At 37.0% G+C, this 23,104-nt stretch overlaps 1 protein-coding gene across 1 annotated transcript in view; it reads right to left on the reverse strand.

Moving 5' to 3' along the window:
- WDR49 (WD repeat domain 49) overlaps positions 1–23,104 on the reverse strand; it is a 181,211-nt gene that overhangs the window by 123,029 nt on the left and 35,078 nt on the right. Inside the window, exons 2-4 of the mRNA XM_051990484.1 lie at positions 18,775–19,215; positions 16,274–16,450; positions 13,679–13,853 (exon numbers count right to left, since the gene is read on the reverse strand). Coding sequence (XP_051846444.1) covers positions 13,679–13,853; positions 16,274–16,450; positions 18,775–19,215 — 793 coding nt within the window. The remainder of the gene's footprint in view (positions 1–13,678; positions 13,854–16,273; positions 16,451–18,774; positions 19,216–23,104) is intronic.

Here is a 23,104-nt window from a genome sequence, read left to right on the forward strand (position 1 = left end):
GTTTAATGGCACTTTGGGGTACTGTTCACTCTATATTAGCTCAAAGCTATTCACATCATACTTTTTGTAAATTAAACTCTGTGTATTTTAACTCCTTAATAGTAACATCCAAACATGCCTTTTTTGCTTGCTAATATTCCAGAATAAATGGACAAAAATGAAAATGCAAAAAAATAAAGAATAAATCTGACTATATTACTCTCTCCTATTCAATAAACTTCAGTGATTTCCTGTTACCACTAGGATTAAAACTCATTTCCTTTGTTAGTCATTTAAAACTTTTTACAGCCTATTCCCTTCCTATTTCTCCACTTTTTCCCCACTTCATTGCCTGCCCTCTATGAAATCTGCTATACAGCAATATTTTTCTTCATATTCTACAACTTGTCTCCATGCCTGTGCCATGAATTTTCTTCCATATCTGGGATACTCTCCCTTTTCATCTCTATCTCTTCAAATCTTGGCTTCCTTCAAAAGGATTCTACAGAAAGCCTTTTCTAGAACAATAACCCTTCCCCAGTTGCATTCAATCAATCAGCAAACATTTATTCTTATTTTTTCTTTCATCTCTTCTTCATGTATTTTGAATACATCTATTTATGCCCATGTTGAATCTCTTTTTAGAATATAAGCTCCATGAGAGCTAGGACTGTTTTTTATTTATTTTTTGTATACTCAGTGCTTTGAAGAAGGCCTGACCCATAATAATTGCTTGATAAATGCTTGTTGATTGATTGGTTGATAGGGGTAGGATGCTTCCAGTTATTATACAAACTTAAAAAGAAAATCATGGGCAGCTATATATTGGGCCTGGAGTCAATAAAACTCATCTTCCTTCATTCAAATATAATCTCAGACACTTACTAACTGTGTGACCGTGGCAAGTCACTTTACCCTATTTGCCTCAGTTTCCTCATCTGTAAAACGAGCTTGAGAAAGAAAACCATTCTAGTATCTTTGCCAAGAAAACTCCAAATGGGATCATGAAGAGTTGAATACAGCTGAGAAATGATTATTGCCATTATTGAAACCTGAAAACGCAATTAATTTTCAATTATATTTTAGGATGATAAAGCCAGAAGGGACATAAGAGAGAAGTCCAAAGCATTTATTTTATTCATGACTAAATTGAGGTACAGGGAAGATGAATGAGTTATCCATAGTTACCTCAGTAGCAAACATCAGAAGCAAGGTTTGAACCAAGTTCCTCTAATACTAGAGCTAGCATTCTTTCCACCATACTCTTCTATCTCAACAATCCAGTCACACATGGCAAGAGCCCTGGGTCATTGTCATTGCATGTAGTATAAGAGAAGGTTCAACACTATAGGCTGACATTTATCACAACATCCAGTCCATTTATCTCTTTAACTCAAGTACGGGTCAATGAAAGCTTGTCTCAGGTGCTTCATTTACAAAAAGCGCAGGTGAAGAAGTGCACTTTGTAGTCTTGCCTAAAGTGCTAAGGGGTTGCGAAAACTAATGAGCCTTTCCTGTGCTGGAGCACCCCCCTAGCATCTCATTGGGATTCTGAGGGGAACCTGGATCTTCAGAAACTCTAATAGTAGAGTACAAGCCCTGCTAGCCACTATCAAGCTGGCAAGACTTCCCACACCAATCCAGTTACTGACAGCTGCTGTCTGAGTGCTGACCTAACCTAAGAAATGGCAGGCTCCTTAACTAGTTAGCCAAAGGAAGATGCTGGGAGATCATCTCAGTATGTTGCCTTTTGTATTAAGGCAAAGTCCAGAATGGAAAAAAAAAATCCTTAAGGCAAAGTGATATCAGTGGAAACTGGGAATTAAATAGTCTCTTTTTAAAATAAAATAAAATAAATTTTTATTGATAGATTTTGATTTTATGTTACCTAAGGTAAGTGGGCAGTTAGATAGTACTGTGGATAGAATACTGGCTCTGCAGTCAGGAAGATCTGAATCCAAATTCAACCTCAAATACTAGCTATTTGCCTGAAAAATGTCTGAAAAATGAACTAAAGAAGAAAATGACACATCACTTCAGTATTCCCCCCCCAAAAAAAAAAAATTCAAATGGAATCACAGAGAGATTGAAATGACTCAATAACAGCAAATTTCTCACAGTAGGCACTCTCCCCTCTCCCAGAAAGTTACTTCTTATAGGAGAAAAAAAACAGTTTTTTTCTAAGAAAGTAGAGAAAAAATTACAAATTCTGATAGATACAATGACAAATCAGACATAAATCATGTTCTAACCATCTCCATCTTAGCAGAGGAGATATGTAGAGTTACTGACAGGAGAAGTCTTGTCCTCCTCTTCAAATCCCAAAGAAAATCCTATTATCTATGGGAATCTTTCCCAATCCCTCTTAATTCCATTCATTTCTCTTTTTTAAATTATTTCCTGTTTAATCTGCATCACTTTGAATAGAGTTGTTTGCATGCTGGCTCTCCCATTAAGCTCCCTGAGGGCAAGGACTGGCTCTTGCCAATTTTTTATATTCCCAGTGCCTACTACAGTATCCAGCATGTAGGATTTGCCTAATAAACATTGATTTATTGATTGTTTTTTTTTGGAGCCAAGCTTGTTCTTGAACATTTTACAACATTCATTTTTTTTACTCTTTTATTGTTATTTCCATTTGTATTGCTGTGGATATTATGAACATTGTTTTTATACTTTTTTCCAAATTTCTAACATATCCATCATTTTTGTTGTTTCTTACAGCACAGCAATATTCCACTGCTTTCATATACCACCACTTGTTCAGCCATCCCCCAGTCAATTGGCATCTGTTTCTAGTTCTTTGCTACCATGGAAAGTGCTGCTATAAAGATTTTGGTATATATGAAATCTTTTTTGTGATCAATGACTTCCTTCAGTATATACCAAGGAGTGCAGTCTCTGGGTCCAAATATATAAACATTTTAGACACTTTATTTGCATAGTCCTAAATTGCTTTCCAGAATAGCTGACTCAGGGTTGTGCTAGAGTCAACTTGAACTATGTTACAAATAAAAACTCTGAGAGACAAAGCTTCAGGGTAATTAATAATCAATTTATTAATCAGGCAGGTCAACAATCAACAAACTGTTTATCAGTGGTTTCCCTTGGTAACCATAGATCCCCAGTGGAGATCCTGAGAGCCTTAAATACTTTTCTAAAGTGCAATGCCTCTGACAAGTGAAAATCAACCTAGATTAGTGGACATTTAATGAGGAAGAAGGCTAGAAGTCTTCAAATCCTGCTGAGAACTAGGAATCCATCTCTATTCACCTCTCTGGCTGATTTTCTCCTTTAAGAGCTGAAAAACCCTAGAGTCTAATGGGGTATGAGAACTGGGACTTCTTTCCCCAGAGTAAGGACTCACCCAGACTGGATTTTGTTTATACTCTAAACAGAAATTGGGTCTCCTAGTTAGGTGAGGTCTCACCCAAGATTTTAGAGCACATTCCTAGAGGGCTAGGAGTAATCGCATCAACCAGCTTGTTTTTCAGAGATGGACTGATCTTTCACAGGAGTTGGGCTTTGAAATAAAATAGGAAAAAGCCTCCATCCAATTTAATAATCAGTTATTAATAGTTTGATAATTATTAGCATAATTATGTACAATATATAAATAATATATGCATTTATATGTAATATATGAATAAATAGTATAATTATTATATATAAAAATTAGCATGATTAGTATAATAATTATTATATTATTATACAGAGACATTTCTTAAATTTCCAGTATGAGAATGTACAACTCAGAAATTAGCAAATGCTACAAATAAGAGCTTGGTTTATGTTTATTATTATTATTATTATTATTATTATTATCTAGATTCAAGAAAGTGATGGAGAAAATTAATGAAGCAACTTACACATAAAAGTTTATTGTGTCTTTTTTTCCCCCCGAGAGCCAGTTGTTAAACATTTACCCACCCACTCCTGGTTGTATTAATTCACAGCTCTACCAACAATGCATCAGTTTGCCTGTTTTTCTGGAATCTCTCCAACTCAAATTTGGAATCAGATATTCTTTCTGTGATGGCAAAATCAGAGAAATGATCCTTGAGTTTGCATGCCTCATACCAATATTTCTCTAGTCATTTAAGCTTAAAATCTTGATACCATATCTCCCATCCCACCTATGTGGAGTCAGAGGACATTGATTTATTTATAGTTCCAGATTCGCTGCATACTTTCTGTGGGACCTCGGGATACATTGCTTCTCTTTGAACCAAACAGAATCATGGAAGTGGAGGTGAATGGAATATCAGATGTGATTTCAACCAACCCTCTTATTTTCCAGATAAGGAAACAGAGATCTAGAAAAGTTAAATGATTTGGTCAAGATCAGATGAAAGGAAATCTTAGCAATGTAAAACTAGACGAGACAGGCAAGGTCATCTAATGGAACATTTTTATTTTACAGGTGATACAACCCAGAAAAATGATGTGACTTGCTTAAGGTCACACATCAGGAATTGACATCCAGATCAACACTCTTCCTACCCTACCATTCAGTTTCAACTATAAAACGAGGACTTTGAATTGGATGATCTTAAACAGACTCTCAACTCTTAAGTCTTATGATTCAAATACAACAGCTTTCTCACCGGCTTCTCTAATTCCAGTCTCTTCCACTATATCCTACAAAACACCAATGCCAAACAAATCTGTCACAACTCTTTTTATCATATTGTTGGCTCCCTATCCATTCTTGCATCAGATTTAAAACTTCTCTAATTTCTAAGGTCCCTTATAATCAGACAGACCCCACAACCTTATTTTCCTCTCTTCTTCAGAATATAAATCAGGCCAATCATCTCACTATCCCCAAAACATAGTATTTGTATAATTTGTGCTTGATAATTGTTCTATCTTCTTTCAATGCCTTATGTTACATGTGTTTCTCTCACCTGGAACACATCCCCCTTGTAGCCTTCTGCCTACCCAAACCACTTCTTAAAGAAAGCTTTCCCTGACTAATCTCATCTTCAACACACTTATCTTTTAATTTCCTATATCCTTTTGCATCACTAAAACACAGTGTAAAGCTTAATTTCAGACGGCCTTACATTGATCTCTAATTATTTTATTTGGACCAATCTTATCTCTCTAAATAGATTACAATCTCCTTACAGACAGGGATCAAAAGGATTCACAATGAACTGAACTTGAGATTTAGAGTCAGTTTCAACAAAGTTCAAATCCCCTTGAAATATTTGCTAGCTGTGTAATTCTGGGAAATCCACTTAACCTAGCAGAAGCTCAATTTTCTCATTTGGAAAAGAGATTTAATAATATCTCCATGTAAAAGGTTATTGTCCATATTAAATAAAATGCCTTGAAATTCTTTATAAAATCAATATAAACACTAGCTATTACTGCGAAATACAACTTAAACTAATGCATTATTGGTAGAGCTGCAAATTAGTGCAAACACTCTGGAAAGCAATTTGAAATTATGCAGATAAAATGGCTAAAATGTCCATACCCTTTGGTCCTGAGATTCCATTGTTACATGTCTCCAGAAGGCCATTGGCAAAAAAAGGAAGGGCTCCATATAAATAAAACTACTATAGCAGCATTTTCCATGGTAGCAAAGAACTGAAAATAAAATAGATGCCCATCATTTTCACTAAAAAGATTTGATATGTGAATGTAATTGCTTTGCTGTAAGGAATTATAAAGATAATGAATATAGAAAAGCAAGGAAAGACATAAACTGATTTAATAAATTAAGGAAATAGAGCTAAGGAAACAATAGATAAAATTACTGCAACAATATAAATGGAAAGAACAGACTCTCAAAATTAAGGAGAATTGAATGTTGTGAGATGATTAAAAACAAACATAGCCTCAAAGAAGAAAAAACAACTCCTCTCAGCTTTTTACTGATAGACAGACAGATAGATAGATAGATGATGGATGGATGGATGGATGAGTGGGGGTGATTCTAAGGAGTTTGGAGTATAGAATGTCAGATTTCTTTTAATAAATCAATCAATTTTGTTCTTTTTTTCTTCATTTTTTTCTTTTTTAAATAATTCTTTAAAATAACAGATGGCTACCTAGGAAGGGCAGAGGGAAAAATACAGGGAAAAAAATGTTATGTGAAGTAGAAATAATAGAGTTAAATAAAATTCTGTTCTAACAGCTAAATGCCAACCATGTTTATTATTGTCTTACATTTATTCTCTGTTCCCACATGCCTAGCACACACTGCTGTGCTCATAATAAGCCCTCAATACATCTTGCTAATTGATGAGTTAATGATTGTACCAAGTTAAGTCCCAGTACTTAGTGAAACTAGCTAAAGCATAAGAGGATTTGAGGCTGGCTAAAGAATGTTAGCTTTTTCTCTGGTCCCTGGAATTCATTGCTTTTGTGATTACACAAAAGACTGAACTAAAAAAATATTTAAATGGAATTTTAAAAATCTATTCTAAAATACTAAAGTTTTCTCAACAAACACAGTGCCAAACATCTGGTTGTTTAGAAGTATCTGAAAAAGGAAAAAAAATTGCTCTCCTGCCAGATGTTTGGTGTTTTATAAACAAGCATTTCCAAAAATCCTGGCTGAATGGGTAGGTAAACAAACAACTGAAATGTGATTGGGCCCTTTACCCTTAAATGAATATACCAGAAAAGACTGATTTATACTATTTAAGCCCAAAGAAATTGAAAATCCCTCTCTCGAATGATTTTTAGGCTTATCAGTTGTAGATAGCTTGGAAATCCTAAGATACATATTTTATACTTTAGGAAATAGAGGTACCAAAATAGAAATGAATCAGAGTTATAGACACTAAGACCTAAAGTGGGGTGTAGCCCATAGGATCTCTGAATCCCAGGTACCATATGTATCTCTCAAGTGTCTCCTTATAAAGCAAGACATCTCCAGGCAGCCACAGTGAGGGTCTAGAGCACTGGGATGATCCCTTGAGATTCCTTTTATAAAAGAAAACCATATATTTTAAGTGAACCTCCCCCAAATATATGGATAAAATTCTGTGGTAGCAATATGCTTGTGGGATTGGAGGAAATCTGAAGATTCCTGTGATTTAATGAAGTTCTCCAATCCAATAACATCCCTCTGTTGGGCAAAATTGATAGGAATTCATCCTATCTGTCCTTCAGCATTCTGGGATTAGACTAATGCGTATCATCGCAGGAAGCTTGTGAGGTCCTGAGCTTTGATACCCTATTCCAATGGCATTTATTAATAGAAACATTTGGAGAACCTCATTATCAATCAGGTACTTTTGTCCTTGTAGAATGAACAATGTAGCTCCTAGACATCAGGAACTGTTTCATTTCTGTCTCTGAATCATTGCCTTGAAAACTGCTTGGGACATAGCAGGCATTTAATAAATATTCATTTTAATGAATGGGAGCATTTGAAAACACTTCTAGTAGAATCAATCCATCAATAACCATCTAATAAGCGCCCACTGTGAGCTAAAAAATAAGCATTGCCCTCAAGGAGCTTCTACAGGAGAGATGGCATAAATATATGAACCCCATCTGTTCATCTCCAGACAGAGAAGCTGCCAACATAGGTTCATCAATATAAGTAATGAAAATCAGTTCAACTTTATCTAGAGATAAAACCCACTATAAAATACATTCATAGTGAAGATGGGTTCAAGATAAATCTAGGACTGAAGTCCAGGGATTCCCTTTTATTCATCCTTATTTTCTGGTCCATTCCTTTATGGAAAACAGAAAGGATGAAATGAAAATCAGCCTTTCTCTAAACCCCTCTCTGAAGTTCAAAGCGATCAGGAAACTCCAGAGAGTAAGCTCTGCCAATTTACCAGGCGGCAATGAGGCAGAGGAGCATGGAGGGAGGACTAATTCACCAGATTGCAGCAGTGTCAGCATTCAAAGAAATCACAAAGTTCCCTCCAGCAAGATCACTCCCCAACGTCAGTAAACCAGTTTCAGTTCAAAGTAGAAGCTCCCTTGACTTAAAATCCACAGTTCTTTCTCTGCCCAAGGCTCAGAAGTTTCCAGGTCTTTTCTTTCATGGGCAATTTCTATCTCTTTTAATCCTTCCAATCCTCATTCCCACACCTCCCACTTTCCCATCAGTCTGTTATCCAATAAAGCTCTACATATGTATGAAAGTACATATGAAATGTATACAAATAAATTCAAGAACCTAAGCTTCTTGAGATCAATGATATTTTACATTTTATCATTGTGTTCCCTAGACCTCCCTAGACCATCCCTAAAGTAATGTCTGGAACATAATAGGTGCTGAGAAATGCTTGTTTGTTTTAATTGAATTAAATAGAATTAAATCTTAAAAAAATTTCTGCAAACTTCCTTCATAATATAAAAAGATGCTTATGTAGCATTTTCCATACATTATCACTTGAACCTCACAATAGCACCATGAAGGAAGTAGTACTCTTGTCTTTGTCCCATTTACAAGAGGAAACCAAGTCTTAAAAAAAAAGGGAAAGATCTCACCAATTCAGCTATTAATGTCAGTGATAGAATGTGAAGTTAGGTCTTCATGATCCTAATGCTTTAGATTATGAGTAATAAAGCATCTTAGATAGCCCTGAGTACAACACATGCATCTAACAGATAAAGAAACTGAGGCACAAGAAGGCTTAATGATTTTTTTTCAGGGAGAGATAGAATTTGAAACAGATTTTTATACAGTTTGTTTCTTTTGGGAGTTATCTCTTATAATAAATTGTTATCTCCTTAATGTTACTTAGTAGAAGTTAGTGGTGACATGGATAGGGTTTTGGGCCTGAGTTCAAATACAGTAGCAATATGACCTGCACAAGTCATTTAACCATAAAAAAAAAAAAAACTTCCTCAGTTTCCTAATCTATAAAATGGCAAAAATAATAACACCTCCCTCCCAAGGTTGTTTCGAAAATAAGATGACATTTGAAAAGAAATTTGTAAACCTTAAGGCAGTATGCAAATGCTAATGATTTCAACTAATTTCCTTATTGTTTTTAGTAGACATGACAGCAAAAAAATTAGCATACTGTACTTCTAGCTTTTTATACATTTGAAAAGACTTCTTCATAATTTTAGATGACATTTATAAATGTGGCATTCAGTTGGTTTGTGGATAGGGTACTGGACAAGAAGCCAAAAATATCTGAGTTCAAATCCAGCTTCAGACATTTAGTTATACTAAGTCCGGTAACCTCTGCTTACTTCAGTTCCTCATTTGTAATATGTAGAAAATAATAGCGTCTATCTCCAAGACATGTTGTGAAGATAAAACATAATATTTGTAAAATGTTTTGCAAATCTCAAAGCACTATATTTTTACTAATTATTGAAGAGGAATAATCCCATGAGGCAGTGCAGGTACTACCATGCTGATGTGGTACAGCCCTTGGGAATGACGTGAACTCTAACCCTGTTCCCATTGTCAACTTTGTTCCATACAAAAGGAGGCCACATTTCTGGGACTGTTTTATCTTGTCAGCATGAGCAAGACTTGCCCATCCTACCAAAGCAGTAAGGCTCCTAAATATAAAGGACCCTTTCTTACCCTGAGCAGATACGCTAGAGATATTCTTGCTCTCCAAGTAACTTTTGTGACAAAAGCACCCTCATTATCCTATACAGACATATCCCTTTTCCCATATTCCATCATGCAATTGCTGACTTAGACATAATGAACATGAGAGTTCATTCTCTACTAAGCCCCTCTAATTCCTCCCTAAATCTCTAGACCCCACTCTTACTTCCCCTCTCCTTTTGGAGTCCCTTCACTCACAACCACAGCTAGATCACTCTGATCTGCCATTGCATCCTTTGATGAAATACAGGATAATGCCTTTATGAGTTTTCCACTTTTCAAATGGTTCTCTCAGAACTTTGAGCTTCATCAATACTCATTTTATGAAGGAAAAAAACTAAGACACAAAAACAAGAGTGACTTAGCCAACGTGAAACAGCTTGTAAGTGCCAGAGGGAGGATTTGAACCCACTTACAATGCCCTCACTATGTCCAGCTATCTATACTATAGACTAACCATTTCTAATTCTTTAAATATCCATCCCTGATTGTTTTTCTTAGTCTTTTTGAAAGCAGCATTTTGGCAGTCTTTGTCTTACATCTGTGCTCTTGTTCATTGGCGTCAGTTATACTTGAGTTTTTATGACTTCATTTGGGGTTTTCTAAATATATTGGAATGGTTTGCCATTTCCTTTTCTAGTACATTTTTCAGCAGAGGAAACTGAGGCAAACCGATAAAACAACTGAGGTGCACATTTGAACTCAGGGAAATGAGTGATTCTGACTCCATGCCATGTGCTTTAGCCACTGGACCACTTAGCTGCCCTCTGTTCATTTATTTAAAATGGTCAGCCAGTCTTTAAAAAGAGCCCCAAAGTAGATATTAAATTTCAACAATATTCTTGTCAGTGACAAGCACACTTTAAGCAGCTTATTTCAAAATTCTTACATTCTGTTCAAAGATCAATAAATATTTATTAAACACCTGTGGTACACAACCCATTTTGCTTGGTATTGGTTTACAAAGATTCACAGAAACTAGCCCCAGACCCAGAGGAGCTTACATTTTACTATGGGTATACCTCATGGTGCATGTGTGGTATCCTTGAGTAAGGAGAAATATAAGGGGAGTGAGTGAACACCAGCCTGGATCAAGAAAGATTTCACTGATGGAGAAGCCCCTGAGCATGGGAGGAAGGCTAGGATTCTGAGATGAGGAGAGAGGGCACTCAGAGGATCATGGGATTGTAGCTTTACAGCCGAAAGGGATCCTAGAGGCTTTCTAGTCTAACTCATTTGTGTTACAGATGAGGAAACAGTGCAGGTGGGCAGCAGCTGGAGATGCTGCCTCAACTCTGAGGATCAGCGAGTTTGACCTGAACCCCGAGACCATGAAAACAGTAACACGAAATAAAACAGGAATGATGAGCAGAAATCAGATTTTTGGAATGCCTCGAACATCAGGCTGGGAAGCTCACGTTTTATTTTCTTTAGGCATATATGCCTAAAGGCTAGTATCAATTTACCCTGTACATGGTTTTTGTATACACTGTTGGTTGTATGTGGTATTTGTATGTCCCCCACTCACTCCTTAGCTGTGAACTCCATGATCATCCTTTTACCTTTCTTTGTAACTCTTCTTCTTAGCCCAGTAGGTACTTAATAAACACTCACCGAGGACTAATTGACTTCAGGCAATGGGAAGCAATATTTGAGAAGAGTGACATGGTCAGACTTCCTTATTACATATAAGAAAATTTAGTTTGATTTCTTAAAGAACTTGTTGTGTTCTCTTTGGGGTATTTTTTTTTTATCCTTGGCTTTAACAGTATATACATTTTCTGATGTTTTATACCATGGTGTGGTGTTCAACGGCAAAAAACATGGAGGTGCACAGGGTTATGTTGGTGCAAGAACTGGAAAGCCTACTATTTCTCATGAGAAGACAAAACTTTCCAAGACAGAAATTAAAGGGCTAGTTCTGATCGCAGGACCTTGTGGGAAGCTGGTTTAACCCACAAGGCAACAGCTGTTATCACCCTCTGTCGGTGACAAAGGAATAAAAGAATGAATTAAGAGGGAAAGACTTTGTGGCTTATTTATATGACTAGCCATGTTGCTGACTGTTAATCTCGACTGTAGGTGCTATATGAGATCATTATTTTAGATGTGAAAGTAATGGAGCTAATCATAATCTAAAGAGCATCTGCCTCAGAGTCACAGAAACTGGTCTTAGCTCTGCTGCTCAGTAGCCATATGAAATTGAGCTAGTTACTGCCAGAGGCATCTAGGTGGTATGGTAGACTTGAAGTCAGGAAAATATGAGTTCAAATCGCACCTCAGATATTTAACGGTGTCACCCGGGGCAAGACATTTAACCCTTCTCATTCTCGATGTCATCATCTGTAAAATGGGAAAATAATAACACCTATTTTATAAGAGGATAAAAAGATAATGTATTTAAATCAATCCTAAAAGTGCTGAATTAATGCTAGCTATGATTACTTCTCTCTGAGAGTCAGTTTCCCCATTTGTAAAATGAAGGTATTGAATAAAAATCTAACTAAAAATCTATAATCTCTATGTAGACTTTTAAAATATAATAATTGCTGGTATTTGCACAGTGCTCGGTACAGATTATCGCCCTTTCAACAACCCTAGAGACAAATTAATGACTTGTACTTGATCCCACAGAACAAAATATGAGAGGGAAAAGCTGAACCGAGTTCTTCCTAAGGCAAGGTCCACTTTGCTATCCTGCTTTCTTTCATAAGACATAACAGAGATGTAAGTAATGATACATTTATAAACAGATTTTCTAGTGACTTTGGAGTTTCTGTTAAAGTTTTGTATATAAAAAAGAACTCTTAGTAATATACTTAGAGCTAATCCTGAGTGCTCTAAAGTTAGCAGAACTTAGTCATTAAGGACCAAAAATATTAAGAAAAATGGATATTTGGGAGGATTAGGGAGGGGTATGTGAAAACTAATGGAGAAGAAGGAACTAATGTGCATTCCCTGGGTACAAAAGAATTTTGCAAAGAACTTATTCAATCTTTCTCCTTTTTTTTTTTTTTTTAAATGAGCCAGTAATGTAACTTAGGACTGGCAATGGGTCAAAACTAAATGGATGCTCGTGACAAATTCTTTTTCTCCTGGGCTTTCTCTACTACCCAGATCATGAGAAATAATTGTGCACAGAAGAAAGGTTACCGGCAAAAAAGGAGAGAAGTAATCCTAATCCTGGGAAAGGAGCAAAGTCAGACTGAAATCTCCTGAGGAGCAATTAATACTGATTTCTGAGCTAAAATGCTTTCTTTGAAAGTGGTCCACCTTCAAGACAGCTCAGGTATCATTTTCTATAAGAAATCTTTCCTGAGGGCAGCTAGGTGGTGTAGTAGATAGAGCACCAGCCCTGAAGTCAGGAGGACCTGAGTTCAAACCACAGCCTCAGACACTTAACACTTTCTAGCTGTGTGATCCTGGGCAAGTCATTTAATCCCAATTGTTTTAGCAAAAAAGAAAAAAAAAAAGAAGAAGAAAAGAACAGAAAGAAAGAAATCTTTCCTGAACCTCTCAGTTGTTAATTGTCCCTTAATAACCACAAATTATTTATAATTTGTATTTATTTAAATTTGTTTTTTCCTCCTCCCCAATATACCCAAAGAAAAATGTAGGCTAATGGAAGGCAGGGACACTTCCTTCCTTCCTTCCTTTCTTTTTTACTTTCTTCCTTCCTTCCTCTCTTTCTTTCTTTCCTTCCTCTTTTTCTTTTCTTCTTTCCTTCCTTCCTCTTTTCTCCTTGCTTCCTTTCTTTCCTTTGTTCTTTCCTTCTTTATTTTCTTCTTTACTTCCTTCCTTCTTACTTTTTCTTCTTTCCTTCCTTCCTCCTTTCCTCCACCTGTCCCTCCCTCCCTTCCTTTTTTTTTTTCTTCCTTCTCTCTTTCTTTCCTTTCCTCTTTCCTTCCTCCCCTCCCTTCCTTCTTTTCTTCCACTCTCTCTTTCATTTCTTGCTTCCTTCATTCCTTTCTTTCTTCTTTTCTTTCTCCCTTGTATTCCAAGTACCTAGCCTAGTGCTTCAAACATAGGCACTTTGTAAATGCTTGATGAGATAAATGCAATCAAATCAAAATCAAAGTTATACCGAGTTGCAGGAGAATCTTTTCTGTCTCTCATGATATGATTTGAATTCCATACCTTGCCGGACCCACTCTTGGTTATGAAGTCTGTGCTCTAATGTTGAACAGCATCTGTGATAGCCAGATACCAGGTCTGCCCAGTTAATGGTCATTGTGGTTTCCTCATCAGAAGGACTCATTGCTGGCTTTTCAAACAAGGAGATCAAGGCTGTGCTGAAGGAGATTGCTTGAACCTGAGCCAGAGATGACATTGAAATAGATGTTATGTGTATTTGGGGAGGGGGGATTAGAAAGGGGATTGCAGCATGAAAATACTACAATGTTAAAAATTCATTGTGTGCAGGGGATTTAAATGTTAATATCAAATTCTTTGCCATTTTATTTAAGGAAAGTTGACTTATGACTCTTTAAAAATGGAAAGAGCTATAAAGCTTGGTTAAACAGACTTAGCACATCTGACCTCTGAACATGAGCAAAATTTGATATTGGTTTATAAAATATCCTTGACATTCCAGATGCCAAGGTGGAACATCATTCATTGTTACAAAAGAGGAGGCCAGCTGGGTCGATTCCTACAGAGGTCATCCAAATATTATCTGGAGGCAGGAATACAGTGGGTAGGAAAGGAAGAGGGGTAGGGTAGCCTGCTGCAAATCATCCCATTGAACATCACCAATCCCCAGATCCTCACTTTTTGAGCCACATTAAGGGTGGAGAAATGGAGTTTTGCCCCAGGCTAGCAACATTAAATGTCACTAGAAGTAAATGGACTCTCAAAAACATAGAACCAAAAAGCTAAGCACCTAGTTTTCAGCAATACTTGGTTAAAGCAGGAAGACAGACCATGCAAAAATGAGCTTCGCCTTTCAGCAATCTCTCCTTTGGACCACATCAGTACCTTACATCAGTACACCAGAGTCTCTGTTCCATAATTTCTAACTGAGAACATTTTCTGACCATCTTTGCCTGCATAAGGTTTGTAGTGCTTGCTCTAGGTACAAAAAGCTTCTGGTCGATGACTTTACTGGTCTCCAGAAATTCTTCCCAGTAGCAAAGACTCATGGAAGTTTCAGATTCCTGGCTAAATATTCTCAAAAACTTGGAGCATTCTATACAAAAACCATGGGAGCCCCACAGGGGAAAAGTTGCAGAGTTTGGTATTATTTTCAGCCCTTTCCCTCCTTATAATAGCATAAAGACTTAAGGTCTATGTTAAGTATAGAAGCACATACCAGGCCTGGTACCCTGAGGAACTCTATACATTGACATTTAGTGCTTGATCCTACCCTACCCTTGAGTGTCAGGATAGATATCGCCATGTGGGTCGCAACCTTAGGCATTGGGCCAAGGAAGATGAACTCCATAGTTTTCTTTCCTGAGAAAATACTTGTTCCTGCTGGTAGGTGACTGTCTGTGGGTAGCAGGAAGGAATCAGTGGACTGGGCCAAGGAGGTCAGATAGGGGGTTGCTATTGGTTCTATGTTAATCTGACTAGACTCAGGCCTGAAAACGTAGTTCTGTCTACAAGAGCCAATAAGAAATGCTACTCTCCGAAGGATAGTCCAATCTTGGGACTATTCATTTCAAAGCAAGAGCCATCTCTAGTCGTCCTGATCTACATCTGGCCATTGGACCCAGATGTCTCTGGAGGGGAGAGTGAGGCGGGTGACCTTGCACAGACCTCCCTCACTGACATCCAATTCACCTCCCTGATGTCCTGGTCCTCTTGGAGAACAAAGGACAAGCAACAACAGCAACATTTCAAGGCAGAAGAAAAGTAGACTTATATTATGTCAAGTTTCTTGACATTGGCACAGAATAGAATAGTTCTTCACAATGACACAAGCTTAACAAATGTTTTAAACTTAATAAGATTCAGACTAATTACTAATGGTTTGATGTAAACTCCTAAGGAAATCCTCTTTCTCATAGTAGCCAATATGCTCATACTACTTTAATGTTTGCAAAGTTTTTACATGTATCATATCTGATCCTCCCAACAGCCCTGGAAGGAAGGTGCCCAGGGTCACAAGCTTGAAAGCCTCTGAAGCTAAATTTGAATTCATCTCTTCTTGACTCCAAGGCTAGAGTCCCCTCCATTAAACCACTCTGAGGAAACTTCATAGACCTGGGCCACTTACATTTTTTTTTTCCTCAATGACTTGGAAAGAGGCATAAAGTCATGCTAATTAAGTTGGAAAATGAAACAAAACTTAGAGACACCTTACACATTGAATGACAAAATCAAGTTCTAGAAAATTTTTACTGGGCTGGAACAATGAGCCAAATCTAAGAAGAAGTCAAGGGATCCTAAGAGGTCATTCTATTTAGATTTTAGTTTAAGTATGTGTTGGATTCAATGAACTCTCTAGAATTCTTTCCAACTCTGTGACTACTCTGCAAACCTTGGGGAAATTATACATAATTATAAGCCTATGGCATCAGGAGTCAGTATCTACTGTATGAACCAATACAAATCTTCCATTTTAAACACTCACCTGGAATTTGATCATCTCTAATGGTGTCCCTTACTACAATGTTCAACCACCATCTCACTTCCAACCCTCTTTTTCTTTTACAGATGAGTGTGTATGTGTGTGCATGTGTGTGTTAAATCTATAACCTTCTGTATCACCCAAGAGCCTTCACTTACCTTTCCAGCTATGTCTCCAAAGGTGAGAATTGATTCATTAGCATCCTGAGGGTTATACCAATAATGCATGCATACAGGTGTACTCCCAAGACCTTGCAGCTTGTATTGACAAGAGAATTCTTTAGTAGAGAGCAGGTCATAGAAACAAATCTCTTTGTTTGTGGAAGCCACAGCTATCTAAAGTTGGAAGGGAAAGAAAAAGAGACAGAAAGACAAAAAGAGAGAGAGAGAGAAAGAGAGAGAGACAGACAGACAGAGAGAGAGAGAGACAGAGAGATACAGAGACAGAGACAGAGACAGAGAGAGACAGAGAGAGAGAGAGAGAGAGAGAGAGAGAGAGAGAGAGAAAGAGAGAGAGAGAGACAGAGAAAGACAGAGAGAGAGAGACAGAGAGAAAGAGAGAGAGTTTTTAATTTAATTCAATATATAACCAAAAAATCTATTCCACAGAGCTGGGGATTGCAGAGCTGGCCTAAATGACCCTTCAAATCCCTTGTGAGCCAGAAATGGGTGTGTTTAACCTGGAGAAGAGAAAATTTATGTCAGGCCATGATGGATGCCTTCAAGTATTTGAAGAACTGCCATGTGAAAATGGGATAAAATTGTTCTGCTTGTCTCAGAGGAGCAAAAGGTAGAAATAGCAGAAAATCAAATTAGAATCTTTATAAGAAATGATCCCTAATAATCTGAGCTAGCCTCAAGTGATATGGCTGCTCTGAGAGGTCAAGGGATAACAGTCCTATAGCTGGAAGAGAGTCTAAAAATTATTTTGTCTAACTCATTTATTTGTACAGACAAGGAAAATGAAGCTCAGGGATGGAAGATGACCCAATCTTCTAATTGTCACACAAGTTTTAGTGTGGTTTGAATCCAAGTTCTCTGATTGCAAAATCCAGTGTCCTTATCACTTACTGAATGACTTCCTCTTTATCTGAGGTCTTCAAGCAAAAGTTGGATAATTGCTTGTCAGGTATATTTAGTACAGTACTTATGATGTAGTAACAGCTTAATAAATGCTTTATTTGTCTATTTGAAATCCATGTCTCTCCAGCCATCTTTCTTTATCCTATTTACCTATATCTACCCCTCTACCTATCAATCATCCATTTAATTGTCTATCAGTTATATAGCCATATAGCTACCCATTTATGTCTCAACATCCATCTTTCTCTATCCTATTACCTATATCTCCTTACTATCAAAATTCTGGAATTTTATGCATGGCCTATAAATGATCATTCCATATCTATTGGTGATCTCTTAGATGTCCAAGAGTAAGGTTCTTCAGTGTTCCATCTAGTCTAAAAGCTACATGAACATACTCCAAACCAAGATTCAGTAAAGAGACAGGGACTGGAGAGAAGATGAAGAGAGTATTTTCTTTCAGGGAAAGATGATCTAGAAAACCTCTGAGAACCCTTCCCACTCACATATTTCATAATCTATAGTGCCAAAAAACAACTTATGATTTAACTAAACCATTTTTGAATATTCCCAAATCTTACAAGTGTATTTCATTCTTGAAGGAGACCTTATTTATAATTTTATATTTTATATTTTATATTTACATAATAAAATCCTGCTACCTATATTACAAAAACCAGTGCCTCTGCTTCTACTAAAGAGAGAGTAAACCCATCTAGGCAAGAGAGTTCTCCTATTTAGATCAATTTCCAGTGTCCCATTTATAGACTATAAAGGTTTAATCATCAGGGAAATGAAATAATGTACAGTTCTAGGGGCAGTTTCTGCAGATCAGGCTATGGCTCTCCAAAGAGTATCTATGACCTCTAAGAGGAACAAAGTATTTTTTATTCATTTTCTCATTTGACATCATGACAGTGACTATCAAATGGACTTCAGTTCAAGGTCAATTCAAATCCTGTCTCTGACATACACTAACAATATGACCCTGAACATGTGACTTAACCTCTCAGATCTTAGGCAAGTCCCTAAGAATTTATGTTGACCTATATGAATAAAGGAAGTTTCTCACTCTGAGAGTTCCCTCTATCAATGAAAAGCCAAGTCCATTCCCTCTCTCATTCACAACTACTCTATGAGGCAGGTAATTGATACATTATTGTCCCTATTTTACAAGTGAGGAAACCAAGGTTTAGTCAGTAGAAGCAAGATCTTGTAACTAGGAAGTAACAGATCCAGAACTTAAATTCAATTTTCATGGCTTTCTGAGGGAGATCAAAAAGATAAACTAGTCCAGCTGCCCCATTTTACATATGGGGACAATGTATCCTAGAGAGATTTTATGACTTGCCTAAGATAATATAGGCAGTAAAAGGCAGAGCTGGGACTTGAACTCAAATCCTTAACTCTAGCCATCTCCTCATAGTATAATGATATACCAATTTATATATAAATAAATATATATTTATTATATATCTTAATAAATTAAGGTAATTTATTATTACCTTAGGATAAGGTTTTATTCTCCTCTGTTTGTCATATATAAAGCCCTGAAGTCATTTTTTTAAAAAATGTACCTTGTTTACATTTTCCAGAGAAACTAGACTTGTCACCCATAGGTTTTTTAGCTTGATAACATCTGAAGTAATAGGTAATTTTTCTTGAAGTTTTAAATTCTCTTCCCAAATGCCAAGCAATCCTTCCTTGCTTACGGTCAGGTAACGGCTTGAACTTTTCAGGAAGATCACTTTCTGGATCGCATCTTTGTGTATCATTGGAAGCAGCTGAGGGTCCTTCCACTGGGGAATCACAGCAGATTTAGCTCTCTCATCCTTCTCACTGAGATTCAACAGTACCAAGGAGATCAGCTTATCCCAAGTAATGCTGTCATCCTGGGCCACATCAACTTTATCAAACAGTTCCCCATACTCTTCCTTGGTCCCATGGCCAAGGACTTCTGGCATCCTTTCCATGAACTCTTCTCTGGTCATACATATTGTGTGATCCAATTCTGGTGGCTTCAAAAGATAAAAACTTACATGAGATTCAGTTCAAGTCAACAAGCATTTTTTAGAGTTTCTACCATGTCTAAGAAATTATGTTAGGAACTAGGGATGCAAAGAAAGATGTGTAAAAGTGCCTGTCCTCAGGGAGCTTATGAAAGAACTCTCCACAGAAAGCTACTATTTCAATACTTGAAGGACTTTGGAAGATCCTTCCCTCCTGAAGGAAGACTTGAAGGACTATAACCAAGAATCCACAGACATTACTTTTCTGAACTTTAGGAGATGGTTTCCCAGAATTTCTGTGGCCAAAAAAGAAAACATCATCAAGATATCAGACTGGTGATGAGGTGCTCCAAAGATAAATTAGGTCTCAGACAATGGTGTATAATTTTTCCCTGGAACCACACCAAAAACTTTTTCAATTTTTTAGAACAAATCAGAATTTGCCTTCCCTCAACATACCTTTCAGGTACCAAAAAATTACCTTCACTCCACAAGCAGGGGATCTGAGGACATACACACCTCTAAGTTAAAATATGATTTTTGTATATAGAACAGGTTAAATTGTATGAATATGAAAGAAGGGATAGGTCCCTTCTAGCTGAGGATATCAGGGAAGGCATCATGGAAGAGATGGCACTTAAGCTTAGAATAAAAGGAAGAGAAAGAATTTAATCAGTGGAAATGGAGGATTCCATTTGCTAGATGGAAGATGGTATATGAAACAGAGAGAGAAGTTTGAGGAATGGGAAGGACTTCAGTTTTGTTGGGTTGTAGAATATAGGAAGGATAATCATGGGAAATAGATCTAAGGATTGGAAGTAGATGGGGAAGGGTCTTTAATGTAAATTTGTGGTGTTAACTGGTGATTTCAATGATATGTTTGAATTCTACCTCTGACATTTACTACAGTATCAACTGGGCAAATCATGTCACCTCTCTGACCCAGTTTCCTCATCTGTAAAATGAGGATAATGGTACTCACTTAGAGAGTTGTTGTGGGGACATGATAAGAAAATGTTCCCCACCCTTACTTTTAATGTCTTCATTCTGAGATTCCCTCTAATTTACCCTGAATATATCTTGCTATTTGCACATTGTCTTCTTCCATTAAATATGAGGGCAGGGGAGAGATGTTTACTTTTCCTTGTGTCCCTAGTGCTTAGTTAGCATAGTGTATGGCACACAGTAGGTGCTGAATAAATACTTATTGGTGATGATAATGATGATGATGATATTGATGGTGAGGAGGAAGAGAATGAGAATGATATATGTAAATCATTTTGCAAACAATAAAGGACTTTTTGTTATGTAGAGGAACTCCTGATATAGAATTTGCACTTTGCAAAGTACTTTATGTTCATTTCCTCATTTGATTTTCTTTGTGGAGAGGAGGAGATAGGGGCTTAATTTGTGATTTCATCAGTATAGACCAAAGTCCACAACACTGCCAAGTACAACCCAAACCAGATTAAAATGAGTTCCTACATGATTTTAATATGTTAATTTATTAATACAAAAGTGTTTAAATATGTGTATTTTTCTAAATTAATATGTGGGAAAATAAAATATTATCAAAATAAATTCTAGTACAGTTTTACTAAAAGAAGAAGGAGGAGGAGGAAGAGGGGAGAAGGAGGAGGAAGAGGAGGGGAAGAAGAGGAGGAGGAGGAAAAGGAGGAAGAGGAGGAAAAACAGAAGCAGCACAGATGAATACTACCATAACAGCTCATATTTGATGATGAAAATAATCAAATCATTTAGTTTATTGAACAACAAAAGCTGAAGAATTAAGCAATGGAGAAGTGAATGCTGTCCCTGAAAAAAAAATTGTTATTTGATCCCATCATTTTGGGAAGAATTGATTTATAAACCTATCTTCAGCTCAGAACTCTCATTTATTTGGGAATTCTATCATTTTTGCTCTAAGATTTTCAATGTAAGCACAATTATTTCAAAGACCCAGATACTGAATTGAGAAAAAGAAATGTTTTAAGAGGATATATGATTATCTAGTGAAAATATTATGACTATGAAAGAGAAAAAAATATATCATTCAAAGAAACTGCAACCAGGAATTTTTGGCCCGAGGCAATGTTGCGACTACTTTCTGAAAACTGAGTCAACACTGACAGTTGGTAAATTATTCCATGCAAATTACAGCAGTCACACATATTTATCTATTTGGTCATCATCTTAATGAAATAATACTTCCAAAGCAAAGCCTGGAGTATTTTCCTCAAGCGTACGAGGATTTCATTTTCATTTCTGGAAATAGGAAACCACTCTGACAGACACCTATTGAAAATTATTTTAGTGTTGGAAATTGCCAGATTGTAAAGCTGAAAGCCTGGGATAATCTCATTTGCTCTTTTCAGAATAGCACAGGCAATCAAATCCAGGGAATGTTCTGTAACCCGGTAAGATCAGCCTGTACAGGGTGAAGACAAACCGTTTTTGACAAGGGCCCAGCCTTCAAGGTCTGTCCACTCCATAACCTTGACTATACTTGACATAGAGGGCAATTTTTGGTGCCATTGCTGTCAATCATTCCCCGAGGAATTGTTTGCAGTTCACTACTTTTTGCTGCCACTTGCTTGAAAAGTACTCCTCTCCCATTTATTCAGGGCTACTTCTTACTGAGTTCAAGGAACCTGTTTGGAAACTGTCAATAGAATCTCCCCAAAGTTTGACTTTTATTGGCAGCTTTTTAGCTTCCTGAGTGTGGGTGGGGTTTGTACCACTGATCTCAGAAACACTCACATATTCTAGAACAAATGCCATTGTTGTCTGTATTTTATTGTTGTTTTGTGGAGAAGTCATTTTCATCTCTTCTTGACCCTATTTGGCGTTTTCTTGGCAAAGATACTGAAGTGGTTTCCCATTTCCTTCTCCAGTTTAGGTGAGGAACTGAGGCAGACAGGGGGAAGGGACTTGCCCAGGGTCATACAGCTGGTAAGTTGTTGAGGACACATGAATTTATATAGATGAGTCTTCCTGACTCCAGACTAGCATCCTGTCAAATGCACCACCCAGCTACCTATTCTAATTAGGCTAATTCTTGTCCTTATTAAGTATGGAGATTCTCTTTGACTAAGGGAATAGACTCCACTTGCCAACATGGTTTCTTGGTTACCTGAGTATAAAAGGCTAGAAAAAGCTCCAGCTGTCTATCTGAGACTTCTGAGCTTGACCTAACTCCATAAGAAAAGGTCATCAACACTGCTCAATTAAATTCATTTGATGTCCTCAGGGAATATCCTCCTTAAATCTTCTTCATGCCCTATAGCTTAGTAAAAACCTCTTGTTGGATAATGGCTAGATGATCTATTTCATTCTAATATTGGCTCTAAACTACAGGAGGCCAGCCTAAAACCAGGCCAAAAAATTGATAATTTACAGTATCAAAATTCATGGTCAACCGATCAACAAACATTTATTAAGCTCCTGCTTTGTGCCAGGAATTCTGCTGAGCTCTAAAGAATATGAAAATGAAATAAAATAAAAACAAAAAACCCACTCCCTGCTTTCAAGGAGATCACAATCTAACAGGGAATGTAACATGTAAACCATTGTGCACAAACAGTACTTATCTAGCAAAGGACACCGGGAATTCCTCCAGGCTGAGGAAAGCTTAGTCTACATTAGCACAATACTTTTTTTAGGATGATAGATCCATAGCTGGCAGGGACTAGTCAAAGATGCCTGATTCAACTCCTTCATCTCATTTCACAGAAGAAGAAACCGAGGCTCAGAATTTAAGTGACACAGTAAAGAATAGCAACAAGATTTGAACTCAGTCCTTTTATCTCCCCTCAGAATATCCCTAGAGGGCAGTTTATACAGAATTCTCATTCTAGTTTTCTAAGTTTTCAAGCTCAAAAGGGTTAAATAACCTTTC

The sequence above is a fragment of the Antechinus flavipes genome, chromosome 3, assembly GCF_016432865.1.
Source record: "Antechinus flavipes isolate AdamAnt ecotype Samford, QLD, Australia chromosome 3, AdamAnt_v2, whole genome shotgun sequence".
Classification (NCBI taxonomy): Eukaryota; Metazoa; Chordata; class Mammalia; order Dasyuromorphia; family Dasyuridae; genus Antechinus; species Antechinus flavipes.